Source organism: Physeter macrocephalus, chromosome 3, assembly GCF_002837175.3.
Source record: "Physeter macrocephalus isolate SW-GA chromosome 3, ASM283717v5, whole genome shotgun sequence".
In the NCBI taxonomy this organism is placed as follows: Eukaryota; Metazoa; Chordata; class Mammalia; order Artiodactyla; family Physeteridae; genus Physeter; species Physeter macrocephalus.
Genome location: NC_041216.1, coordinates 14,509,421 through 14,521,279, shown reverse-complemented (window position 1 = coordinate 14,521,279; position 11,859 = coordinate 14,509,421). Strand labels below are relative to the sequence as shown.

The window sequence follows — 11,859 nt, the reverse complement described above, 5'->3', positions numbered from 1 at the left end:
AGACACAGGAAACAAGGAAGGATTCTTTACACAGAATCAATTTAGGAGCGCTTTGAGAGATTCAGAAAAACTCAGTCGGAAACGCAGGGAGGCAGAGACATTCAGTTAGTCAGAGACAGACTTTGAGAGGCTATACCTAGGTCAGGAGTGGAGATCAGCCCTGTTGGATCTCCAACCTCCCCCCTGCTTCCCCATCCTAGGCTTCCTAGTGTCCTGAACTCCAGGTCTATCTAAGCACACGGGGGTGGGGGTGAGAGCGGGTCAGCGCTGAGCTGCCGGGTCAGCTGTGAGACCTGAAGGGGAAGGGAGGGGGAGGGGCGCTCAAGGGCTGGGGGAGGGGGAGGGCTCATCCATTTCTCCCTTGACAGGTGGTTTGTGCCTCTGATTGGCCAGCGCTGCCAGGCTCACACCTCCCTCCCCCAACTCTCTGGAATGTATAATTATCTGCAAGGGGGGTGGGGGTGGTGTGTGAGTGTGTGTGGGAGCAGTCACGTGGCTTTAAAACTACCCCCCCCACACACAGGCCCCCCACCTGTATGCTGCTTTGGGGACCCCCACTGAGTCCTTAAAGTACAGGATCCCCAATTCCCGGGTACTCAAGACTTCTAGGGCTGAAGGCCCCAGAGGTGTCAGAGACCGATGGGGCGGGGGTGGGGGGTGGGGGCCGGAGCTGGAGCCGGAGGGAAAGGGAGGGGAGAGGAGAGGGAGGGGAGGGGAGGGGGGCTGCCCGCGGGGGGTTGGGTCATTGTCTTTTAGAATTTGGGAGCCTTTGAAAAGCCGTGGGCCCTCCCACCGCTATTGTGCTGGGGAAGATGTAGCAGCCTCTTCTCCGAGCCACCCCTTTGCCTCCGGACTTCTCTGGGGCCAGCAGCCGGCCGACCTGGGGCCCGGGGCCGCGGGCTCAGCCGACTACCATGGGCTCTGTGTCAAACCAGCAGTTTGCAGGTTCGACCTCGGGACTTACTGGGGACAACTTAGGCTGCAGGGGCGCCCAGAAGCCACATAAAAGGGAGGTGGGGGAAGTGTCCCCCAGGCTAGCCTAAGGACCCCAAGTCTGCGGCCTCCTGTTTCAGGGGGCGATCTCTGGAGCAAGGAACCCTGGTGTCCCCGTGGCGTGCAAGCTGAAGCTACGGGGGCGGGGGGAGAGAAGAGGAGGGGCCTGTCTGGCCGTCTGTCCCCGGGCAACGTGTTGTGGGAAGATGAGCAAAACTTTCGGGGCACCACTGGCCTCAGTTTAAGCTTGGGGAGCGCGGGAGGCAGCCGGGACAGGTATTTTCTCGCCGGCAGCTTGGTAGCCGCAGCGCCCTGGGTGTCCACCCGCGGGCTGCACACTCGGGTCTCCTTGCCGGGTCTCTGGTGGGGTCCTCCAATTCCGTGGCCCCCCAGCTGAGCGCCCTCCCAATCTCCAGGTGGCGGCGCCAAGGCGCCGGAGGAGGCACAGGAGGACGCGGCCCGGGCGGCCGAGGAGCCGCAGCTGCTGCACGGAGCCGGCATCTGTAAGTGGTTCAACGTGCGCATGGGATTCGGCTTCCTGTCCATGACTGCCCGCGCCGGGGTCGCACTCGACCCCCCGGTGGATGTCTTTGTGCACCAGGTGAGACCGATCCCGGTAACTTTGCCGCGGGAAGGGGATGTTGGCGCGCGGATCCCAGGTTGGGCGGACGCCCTCGGCTGTTGGGTTGAGGGAGATCAAGGGCCCTCATTGTGCGCTCCCATCTTTGCCGTGGCACCCCAGTTCTGAGTCCCCTTTAATTCCAGCGGGACGAGAGCTGGGGGCAGAGCCGAGTATCAGCACCCCTACCCCCCTCCGGGAACCCCTCTGGTTTACCACGTGTCTGTTACCTCTTTCCCCTGGGCAGGGGGCAGGGGGCAGGGAGATGACCCCATGTGGCAGAACTAAGGTTGTATTGTGCTTGCCAGTGGGGGGAGGGCGAGCAGGCTGGCCAGGGAAGCACATGCCCGGTCAGAGCAGAGTCTTGAGCGTCCGCGCCTTTCACTATGGTGTGAATGGAGCTCCCGGCCTGGAGAGAGGGAGGGAAACCACTTCGGGACCCAACGGGGTAAAGCTGAGAAGTCACCGGGGTCTCCTCACCCAGGTGGTCACCCAAAACTGAAGCTCTGGGGCCTGGGTGGGTTTGGCAGATCCTTGAAGGATCTCTCTGGGGGCTTGAAAGTTCCTCAAGAACATAGTCTCAGGCACACGGTTCACTAGCTGGGCTTTTACTGTTCATTTCCTATCAGGAAAGAAAACCCAAGGACCCCAGGCCTTAGATTCCTGGGCCAGGCTCGGAGGGAGTTAGGTTGCAACCCCAAGTTCTCAGTTAAAGCAAGGCAGCACAGTGGGGGTGAAATTCAGTGTCGCAGGGCAGAGGGTGGAGGGAGGCTAGCCTCTGGACCTATTCTCCTCAGCTTGGCATTTATGGCCCCAGACAGCCATTGATTGCTGTCCTAACATTCCCAGCCTCAAACAAGGAACCAGAGACTTCAGGTTTCCCTCCTCCCTGGCCACCCCTTCCTGAATATCTTAGAAGCATTTCTGGGGTCCTGGGCACAAGCCACACATAACAACCACGTAAAGGAAGTTGTTGCTTGTGTTCCCTCCACCTTTGGAGATGTGGGGCTGTACCTGAGAAGAAATTGCTAATCCCAGGCACAGTAGGTTGACACCCAGGCCGGGCATGGAGGGGTTACTTCGGAGAGGTTGGCTTTAGGAGCAGTGGGGGAGGGGAAAGGAGGATGTGGGGATTAAGGGTTGGAGCCTGAGGGATGGTATTCTGGAGGGGGAGGGGTGGAGATGCTGGGTGGAGTAGTTGGAGGCAGCAGGGAAGTCTCTGAGCATGGCCCTCAGCGAGGACACAGAATGGGGGGAACAGGGGAGATAGAGGATATGGGGAGACGGGGGTCCACCAGTTAACGTTGGGGTCACTGGGCTACTAGAACATCCTTCCAGAAGGGTCGGCAGCAGAATGCTTGGCTACCCCCTTGCTTCACCCAGTTCCTCCACCCCCAACTTTAACCCCTCCCCATCAGACAACTGATTCTGGCTGGTGGCTTTGCCCCCTTCCCTGTCTCATTTACATATGTGAATGATAACCCACAGGAAGTAATTGTGGGAGAAAGAAGGGAATTGGCCTCTTTAGATCTATTAAATCACTTTATTACAGGAACCAGCTTTGAATGGCCCTCCTCAGCGGGGTGGCCAGCTCCCCCACTCTCCCATTTATCTGATCACAAAGAGATTAAAATCTCTCCTGGTCTGGAGATGACTGGACAGCTTCCCCAACTTTGGAAGGCTTGGAATAAAAGAGTCAAACCCAACGTTTTCTTGCCTCCCTTCCAAAGGCTGTTGAATAGGGAAGGACTGAGGAGAATGTAGCCCCTCTGAGGTTCTTTGGTGATATCCAACTCCCAGGGAAGGTTTTCCTGAGCAAATGGATCTGTGCCTCATCCCACTTACCCTTAGGATCGAAAGCAGTTGGGAAATATTGGAGGGCATAAAGGAAAGCAGGGACCTTCTGGTTTGGGGAGTGGAGCCCATACCACGTTATTTCAGATGGGTTTGCTGGGAGATAACCGGACTTTGGGGTCTTGGAATGTCCAGGGACATTCCACAGTTGAATAAGTTATCAGGAGGAGTTGAGCTGGCATAAGGAATCAAGAATTTGTCTCCCTAACACCCCCTACTAACAGTCACAGAGGACAGTGGTGGAAATTCCCTGAGCCTTACCTGGTAGCTCTGTCTTTCGACTGTGCACTGCTGGGGCTTAGGTTGATCCTCAAACCCTACCATAGCAGTTAGACTAGTGATTCCAGTCCTGCACTTGAGAAATTTGAAATCTCTCCCTGGGGATCTAATATAGAGGAATTAGGTAGATGCAGGACAATTAGATGCAGGACAATCCTTAAAAATCCTCCTGGGGAGGGGAGTGTTCCCAAAGTGGAGAGAGAGTAAGACATTTCTCTTTAACAAGAAAACCTCTCCTTTGGCTGCTGGTGGTGGGTACCTTAGAATTGCAGGGTGGGTGGTGAGCAGGATAATTGTCCTAAGATAACATCTGCTAAGGGAGGGGGTCAGGGAGCCCCTTTCCTAAGGAAAGAGGAGGGGGGAGCAATTAAACATTTTCTTTTCCCTTCCAAGGTTGGGCCTATTTGGTTCCCAACGCACTGTCCACTATTCTTACACTTCCTGTCAAACACGCAGTACCCCACAGGGATGGATGAGTGGGAAAGAAAACCTGCCTTTAGCTTTTTTAAAAAATGAGTAAATAAAACGCATAAAGCAAAGAGACTTCTGTAACAACCCTTTTACTCAGCCACCGGTCTTATGCTAGAACTCTCTTCCTGTCCCTGAATTTGGGGGAAGTTAAGAATCATAATAATGGCGGGTGACCAGCCCTTAAATCAAGGTTTCTCAGCCTCAGCACTATTGACGTGTTTTGAGCAGGATAGTTTCTCAATCTGGGCATCCCTCAGTTGTGACAACCAAAAATGTCTCCAGACATTGCCAAATGCCCCCTGGGAGGCAAACTCACCCCCAGTTGAGAAACAGTTATACATCGCAAGGTGGAACAAGAAAGAGCTAACTACTGTCTCCTGGTTTCCTGAGATTCACCAAGAATTCTCAAGTCTCTATGGCCATTTTAAGAGTTTTGGCTTACCTCATGTTTTCCTGTGGCTCAACTCCCACACCCCTTAGATTTGTAGAAATTTGAAAATGAGGGAAAGGTCCCCTGCTTTCTCCCACAGCTCTTTGGAACCCAAGTCTGTTTAAAGTGGCTTTCTGGCTAAAATGCTGTATTACAAGGCTTGGAGGCAAAAGAAGAGCCCAAATTTGACCGAGGGACCAAGTTTGGGTTAGGAGAAGAAATTTCCAATACCGAGAAACTGCTGAAGCCACGTGGCCTGCTTTCTCTGAAAAGGATGAGTGGGGGGTGGTGAGAGCAACCTCAGGCCCACCTAGAGTAGGGCTCTTGGGTTTGGGGGCAGGGAGAATGTAAAGGGATCTTTCCCACCTGGTTTATAACCTTACTAGTGCCTCTGATTACCCACCTTATGTTTCGTTTTTTGATGTACTTGTCTTAACCCCTGCTCTAACCTGTAAACTCTTTGAAGAGAGAGACTAGCAGTCTGGTTAGTTTTCTAGTATGCACTTGGTGGGATGAAGAAATGAATATGGGTCCTCTGAGGAATCAGGAGTACACTAACAGTTGGGGGTCCTTGTCAGCAGAAGTCTTCCTCCAGACACAAAAGGCTGGAGGTAGGGAGGGAATGTTAACTGATAGTTGCTGTTTCTTTCTGGACTAGGGCCTGGCACTCAGTAGAAACACCATGAAAGCTTGTAGAGTGAATGTCAATGGATCGCAGTTGAGCTCCCGAGATGGGTCATTCATTAGTTATTTCATTTCCATCTTAATAGGAAACTATTTTTTAAATGGGTGGATTTTTTCAGGAAGTTGGCAGAGAAGCACATGAGTTGGTTTGAGCATTATGGGATCTTCTTGGGTCCTTCTCTTTCTGAAGAGAGACATGCTTTCTAGACAGTGTCCCAATTAAAGGCTGTGCCACCATCATGAGCAAAGCTTGTGTTTGGTGACACCACAAGCTTGCCATACAAGTGGTTTTCAGTGATTTTTCTCCAGGGCAAGGTTGTTTCTGGAACATTCCTAATCAAACTACCTATTGGAATTTGCTGGTGCTTTTTTTTTTTTTTTTGAGAAACAGCCTTAGGCAAATCACCCCTCCTTTCTTCCTGCAGGCTAGAATAGCAATTACTATCAGTGTTAAATCTGGGAGGTCAAAGGAGGTCGGGGGGAGGAGGAGAAAACTTTCAAGAATAGTACGCACTTAGTACAGAGGCAGCTTACTTAATTCAGACTGGAAAGGAGAGTAAATGGCTTTTGTCAACAGAGCAGAACAAGTGGGTTACTGGTTTAAAACTCCCGGACCCTTTCTTCACTCCATGGGTAGGTGGTTGGGGGGTGGGGTGGGGACCTACCCTGGGTTGGGTCCTCATCAGAGTTCAGTCTCCTTGCGACTCCATTTTCCTAAGGACCAAGGAGAAGATGCCCACCCTAAAGAGCTGGGAAGATCAATCCAGGTGAATGCTTGTGTGCAGAGTTGAGAACCGCGCGGCTCCTTCCTCTCTGCTCCAGCCTCCCTCTGGCTGCCTTTGTGCAGACTGGCTGATGAGCAGCACCATCTGGTGGAGAGCTCCAGGCTGGAGCCTGTGGCCCCGGCTGCGTGTCTGAGCAGAGCTGATGTGTGTGGGGCTGTATGCTCGCAGCCTTTGGTTCTGGACGGATCTCTTTCCCCCACCCTCCCTGACACACACATCATCAAAATAAACCGCTTCTAAATAGAACCCATTGGTTTCCTAGCTTCTACCAAACCCTACCTTCAGGAATGACGCTTGGGTTGAACTGCGAGGACACCTCGGGACCAAGTCATTAAAATTACTTTCACCTGCTACTTTTTACTTTTTCACTGTGGCTGTTAGAAAGTTTTTAAACGGCTGTGCGTCTTGCATTATATTGCATACTGCTGGATATAGAGTCAGGCTAGTTGCAATCATCTCGGGGCTCTCACAGTATAAATTTGGGCAAGGTGCTTCACCCATCTGCCTCTGTGACCTCATCTGTAACACAGAGGGCATGATAAGGTCTACCTCACAGCCTTGGTGTGAGGGTCACATGTGTTACAACATGTAAAGTGCTTAAAACACTGCTTAGCCTATAGTAAATATTAGTAATAAAATTAAATATTAGTCATTTTATATAGTAGAGAACTTAGTTTCTTCTACAAATGTTTGTGCACTGCTAGGCACCTAGAACTGGGGGTATAAACATGCACTAGGTAGTCTTGAGCTGGAATGGCCCTGGGTATTGCAGAAAAGCCAGAAACCCAAGCTTTAATCAAGTCTGATCCCCTGCTTTTACAGATGATTATAGAAACCAGAACTTATTTATCCAAATTTCATAGAGCAAGTCGAGGGAAACTTGGGTTGCTGTGAGCTCTTTACTCCACGTGCCCTGAGTGACCCCTAAGGTCCCTTCTATCTCTAAGTTATAAAGGCATAATACTTGATGTGGCGGAAGCTTAGAGTAGGCAGTGGTGAGGTATTAGGGGAGCAAGACTAAGTACTGTAACTGGCCCAAGTCCTTCCCTGCCATCCAAAAAAAGAGAAATGCCTCCTGTAACTGTTTTCTGTCTGATTAAATGCCATCTTCCCCTTGCCCCACTATAGGCTGCCCACCCTCCTACCTCAAACAAATTGGGAAAGGAAGATGGCAGGCCTGCCTCCCTCCCACCTTTAATATAATTTATCTGAATAAATAACCCTAATTAGGTCCCTGAGTAAAAGGTTTGACTGAGGGCCCTGGAAGGGTGGGAGGGCAGGTCAGAAGGAAAGATGGCTGTTGGCGGCGGTGACTTTGGCAGACCAGCAAGCTTGACTGGGGAAGAAAGGTGTCTCTGTATCCTTTTCTCTCACCGTGACCATAACCCCTATGTGGAGAGGAAGGAAGGAACTGATGAATGCGGTGAATGTGGGGTGGGGGGGAGTCAGGGGGGAATCTGCAGCCTCTGGAACTCCAGGAATCTGACCACCAGAACCAGCCAGTGTCAACTCTTTGTTTCCCCGGAGCTGGGCTCTATTGGGGGAGATCAAGCCTTGCCCCTCCCCCCCAGGTCTTTTCTTTTTGGAGGGGATGGAGAGAGGGGCGGGGCCCGGGCCCCGCTTTGTGTGTGGCTGGGGGTGGGGTGGGGTGATAGCAAGAATTTCAGGCTCCTTTCCGATGCAGGCCCTGTGAGGCAGGCTCCGTGGGGCTGCACGCCGATTACCTACCTGATAAGAGAGGAATTCAAACTATGTGTTTTAGAAAGGGGCGGGGTAGGCCCCCCACCCCCACCCCCGGGAGCCACCCCTGGAGACCACCAGTCTAAATCTTGACCGGTTATGGTGAGGTGCCTGCAGGGTTGGGGGTTTTTTGGTTTTGTTTTTAGTTTTTTTCACCCTTTTAAAGTCTTAAGCAGACCTCAAAACCTCCAGTGATGGAAGGGGTGAGCTGAGAGGACTGGTCAATTTCATATGTCCCCATTTATATTATTTTCTGGTTCTCATAGTAAGCTTAGGAGGTGTGGATGGAGGAGAGTGTTGTCCTCAGTAAACTGGAGCTCAGAGATGGGATGTTTTTGAGTTTCCACTGCCAGTTAGTGATAAAAACTAGAGTTAAAATTCCCAGTCTCTTGACACTTCTTTCTCACTGTTACCCCGCCCTCATCCAGTCTGAAGAGGTTGATGATAATTGCCACTCAGAATTTATGTGGGGCAGGCTATGTGTTAACTACTTTTCATGCATAAACCCTCACAGCACCACCATAAAATTATTATTTACTCCATTTTGTAGGGTAGCACAGAAAGCGGGGACAGGTTGTCAGACTCTAAACCCTGGCTCTCAGTCACTTATCTATCTGCTGAATCACAGCGAGGACTGGGAGTGTTCCAGCCTAAGAGCCCACTAGGCAAATGGGAAAAGCTGGGTTTGCCTGGGTCAAGAATGCTCTTGGTCTGGCTCCTCCAGCACCTCCTGACTCACTGGCTTGTCCCAGCTCAATAAGAGACAAGTCAGATTTAACATCAAATTCAGTGTGGTTGTTATACAACAGGGAGGGGGAAAGAGATTTCACTTTTCTGAAATGTTTTTATTTTCTGCTTTAATGCTCCACATCAAGATTGGTGGGGGGAGTCATCACAATTCTGGCTGTTCCTATGGGAATAAGAAGAAAGGATCCCCAACCTTTGGAATATTTCATTGATATTTATTGAGCATATATTCTTGAAGTTTCCCTGCCCACGTAATCTTCATTAAAATCTTAGGTAGGGACTTCCCTGGTGGTGCAGTGGATGGGACTCTGCGCTCCCAGTGCAGTGGGACCAGCTTCGATCCCTGGTCTCAGAATTAGATCCCACATGCATGCTGCAGCTGAGAGGTTGCATGCCACAGCTAAGGAACCCTGGAGCTGCAGCTAAGGGGGCCCGCCTGCTGCGACTGGAGAGCCAACGCGGTGCTGCAACTAGGAAGCTGGCGGGCCACAACTGAGGAGCCTGCCTGCCACAACTAGGACCCCAGTGCAACCAAAAACAAACAAACAAACAAAAAACCCTAAGGTAGGTTTTTATCCTGTTCTCTGAAGGCTCTGAGGCCCAGAGGTGAGTGACTGACCAAGGTCACACATGATGCTGGAAACTGGTAGAAACAGCATTTCATGAACCAGGTGGTGTCTGGCACCTGAGCCTATGCTCTTAACCAATTACCTCAATGGAAGTTTTGTCTTAAGCAGTACCATCTAAATTAAAACAAAAATGTAAATGACTGAGGAATTGGGGATCGCATCTGGCAAAAGAGCATGTTTCACCTAAGTCCCAGTTTGAAATATCCACCCTGCCCCGTCACTACCACCAGCAGCATAACATGCCTCAAGCCAGGACTGGGTGCACGATGATCCCTTTTGCTTCTGAACCGCATTTTCAATGAGGACTGCACCTTGTTGACATTTGACATGCTCTTTGGATGTTTTGGAAGCTATCTATAATGAAGCCTATTCTGGGCAGGGTCTGGGAGAGGCTGTCACTCCACTAATATGTTGTTGACGCAATAAGTGGCAAGGTGAAATGGACTGAGCTTCAAATCGGAAACCCTGGGTTCTTCTGACCCTGGTTTTGCCACTCAACTAGCTGTGTGAATAACTCCTTTTTTTTTGGTTCAAACACGCAGTGTTTTAGTGAGATCTTTCCACACATTATTCGAAGTCCTTTCCTTTAACAATTTGCTCATCTTCCCAAGTTAAATAATTAAAACCTACCTCCTTGTTCATTCATCCAAAATGTGCTAGGCATTATTTAGGTGTCAATGCAGCAGTGAACAAAACAGGGACTTTACAACTTTACATTCTTTTTAATGGCTTCATGGTATTTTTGTTTTCTGTTGTTTTTTTAAACGCATGAGATACTGAATATATGTGTCATGCTAAGTCCTCCTGCAAATTACCTGCTTATATTCTGTTCTGTGATTCTTTTTTCTTACTGACTTATAGTAGCTTTTTGTAGTTTTATCAGTTTAGTTATCTGTCTTGATTTTTTAAAAAACTGTCTCAAAAAAGTTTTTTCCTCTTGACACTGAGATATTTAATTCTTCCGAAATATGTTTTGCATACATATGATGCAAAGTGTAGATTTCTGGCTTCATTTTCAAATGGATAACTGTTTTCTCAATAGTATTTATGGAATTGTTTTCCTCACCTGCTGATTTCTCCGCTTAATCTTGGATCTCTCAGTAGACTTTCCCTTCTAATCCACTGATCTGTCTGCTTGGGTCATACTGTCTTTTCCCTTCAACTTTCAGAAACATTGTTTTGATATAATTTCAAACTTGGGAAAAGGTTGCAAGAATAGTATTAAAAACTCCCATGTAACCTTTACCCAGATTTATCAGTCCTTAGTATTTTGTCCCATTTGCTTTATTATTCTTTTTCTTTGTACAGATAGACAGATATCAAGCATCTTTAAATATTTCAGTGTGTTTTTTCTAAAATAGGGCCATTCTCTTACCTAATCTCAGTACAAGGATCAAAATTAGGGAACTTAACATTGAAACATTTATCTACATTCCATATGCAAATTTTGTCAGTTCTAATATTTTTTCCTGTTCTAAGATCCAATCCAGAGTCATGTGTTGCATTCAGTTTCTTTACTTCTCTGGGGTTTGTCTTTCATGACTGACATTTTTTAAGTGTACAGGCCTGTTACTTTATTTGTTTTTTATTTTTATTTATTTATTTTATTTATTTTATTTAATTTTGGCTGCGTTGGGTCTTCGCTGCTGCACGCGGGCTTTTCTCTAGTTGCAGCAAGCGGGGGCTACTCTTCCTTGCGGTGTGCGGGCTTCTCATTGCGGTGGCTTCTCATGTTGCGGAGCACGGATTCTATGCACGTGGGCTCAGTAGTTGTGACTCACCGGCTCTAGAGCACAGGCTCAGTAGTTGTGGTGCACGGGCTTAGTTGCTCTGCGGCATGTGGGATCTTCCCGGACCAGGGCTCGAACCCGTGTCCCCTGCATTGGCAGGCGGATTCTTGACCACTTTGCCACCAGGGAAGCCCCAGGCCTGTTACTTTATATTTTACAATTTTACATTGGTTGATTTCTTATAAATGCTATGTTTAAGAATTTTTCTTCTGTTTTATTTTTCTTAGAACTTTGAGAATAGCTGCAAAAAATGCTATGGCATCTGTTTATCTAATGATTGTTCCTAATGTGATGTAGATATTTTGTTCTTAATTGTGATGACTCTTTGAGTCACAGTTTCTTTACCGATAAAATGGAAGTGTTCTTCCAACCTTAGAGGAACATGTGCATGCAGCTTTTTTTGGTTTTGGTGTAATAATGGAGACTAACATTAAAATCTACCGTGCTTCCCTCCCCCAGAGTAAGCTGCACATGGAGGGCTTCCGGAGCCTGAAGGAGGGTGAGGCCGTAGAGTTCACCTTTAAGAAGTCTGCCAAGGGCCTGGAATCTATCCGAGTCACTGGCCCTGGTGGGGTGTTCTGTATTGGGAGTGAGAGGCGGCCCAAAGGGAAGAACATGCAGAAACGCAGATCAAAGGGAGACAGGTGCTACAACTGTGGAGGTCTAGACCATCATGCCAAGGAATGCAAACTGCCACCCCAGCGCAAGAAGTGCCACTTCTGCCAGAGCATCTACGATATGGTAGCCTCGTGTCTACTGAAGGCCCAGCAAGCTCCCAGCTCACAGGGAAAGCCAGCCTACTTTCAGGAGGAGGAAGAAGAGATCCATAGCCCTGCCA

At 49.2% G+C, this 11,859-nt stretch overlaps 1 protein-coding gene across 1 annotated transcript in view; it reads left to right on the top strand.

Moving 5' to 3' along the window:
* Window positions 1-842: 842 nt before the first annotated feature.
* Window positions 843-11,859, top strand: part of LIN28A (lin-28 homolog A) — a 14,889-nt gene continuing 3,872 nt past the window's right edge. Inside the window, exons 1-3 of the mRNA XM_024125573.1 lie at window positions 843-945; window positions 1,410-1,594; window positions 11,481-11,665. Of these exons, the coding sequence (XP_023981341.1) occupies window positions 915-945; window positions 1,410-1,594; window positions 11,481-11,665 (401 nt within the window). The 5' untranslated portion in view covers window positions 843-914. The remainder of the gene's footprint in view (window positions 946-1,409; window positions 1,595-11,480; window positions 11,666-11,859) is intronic.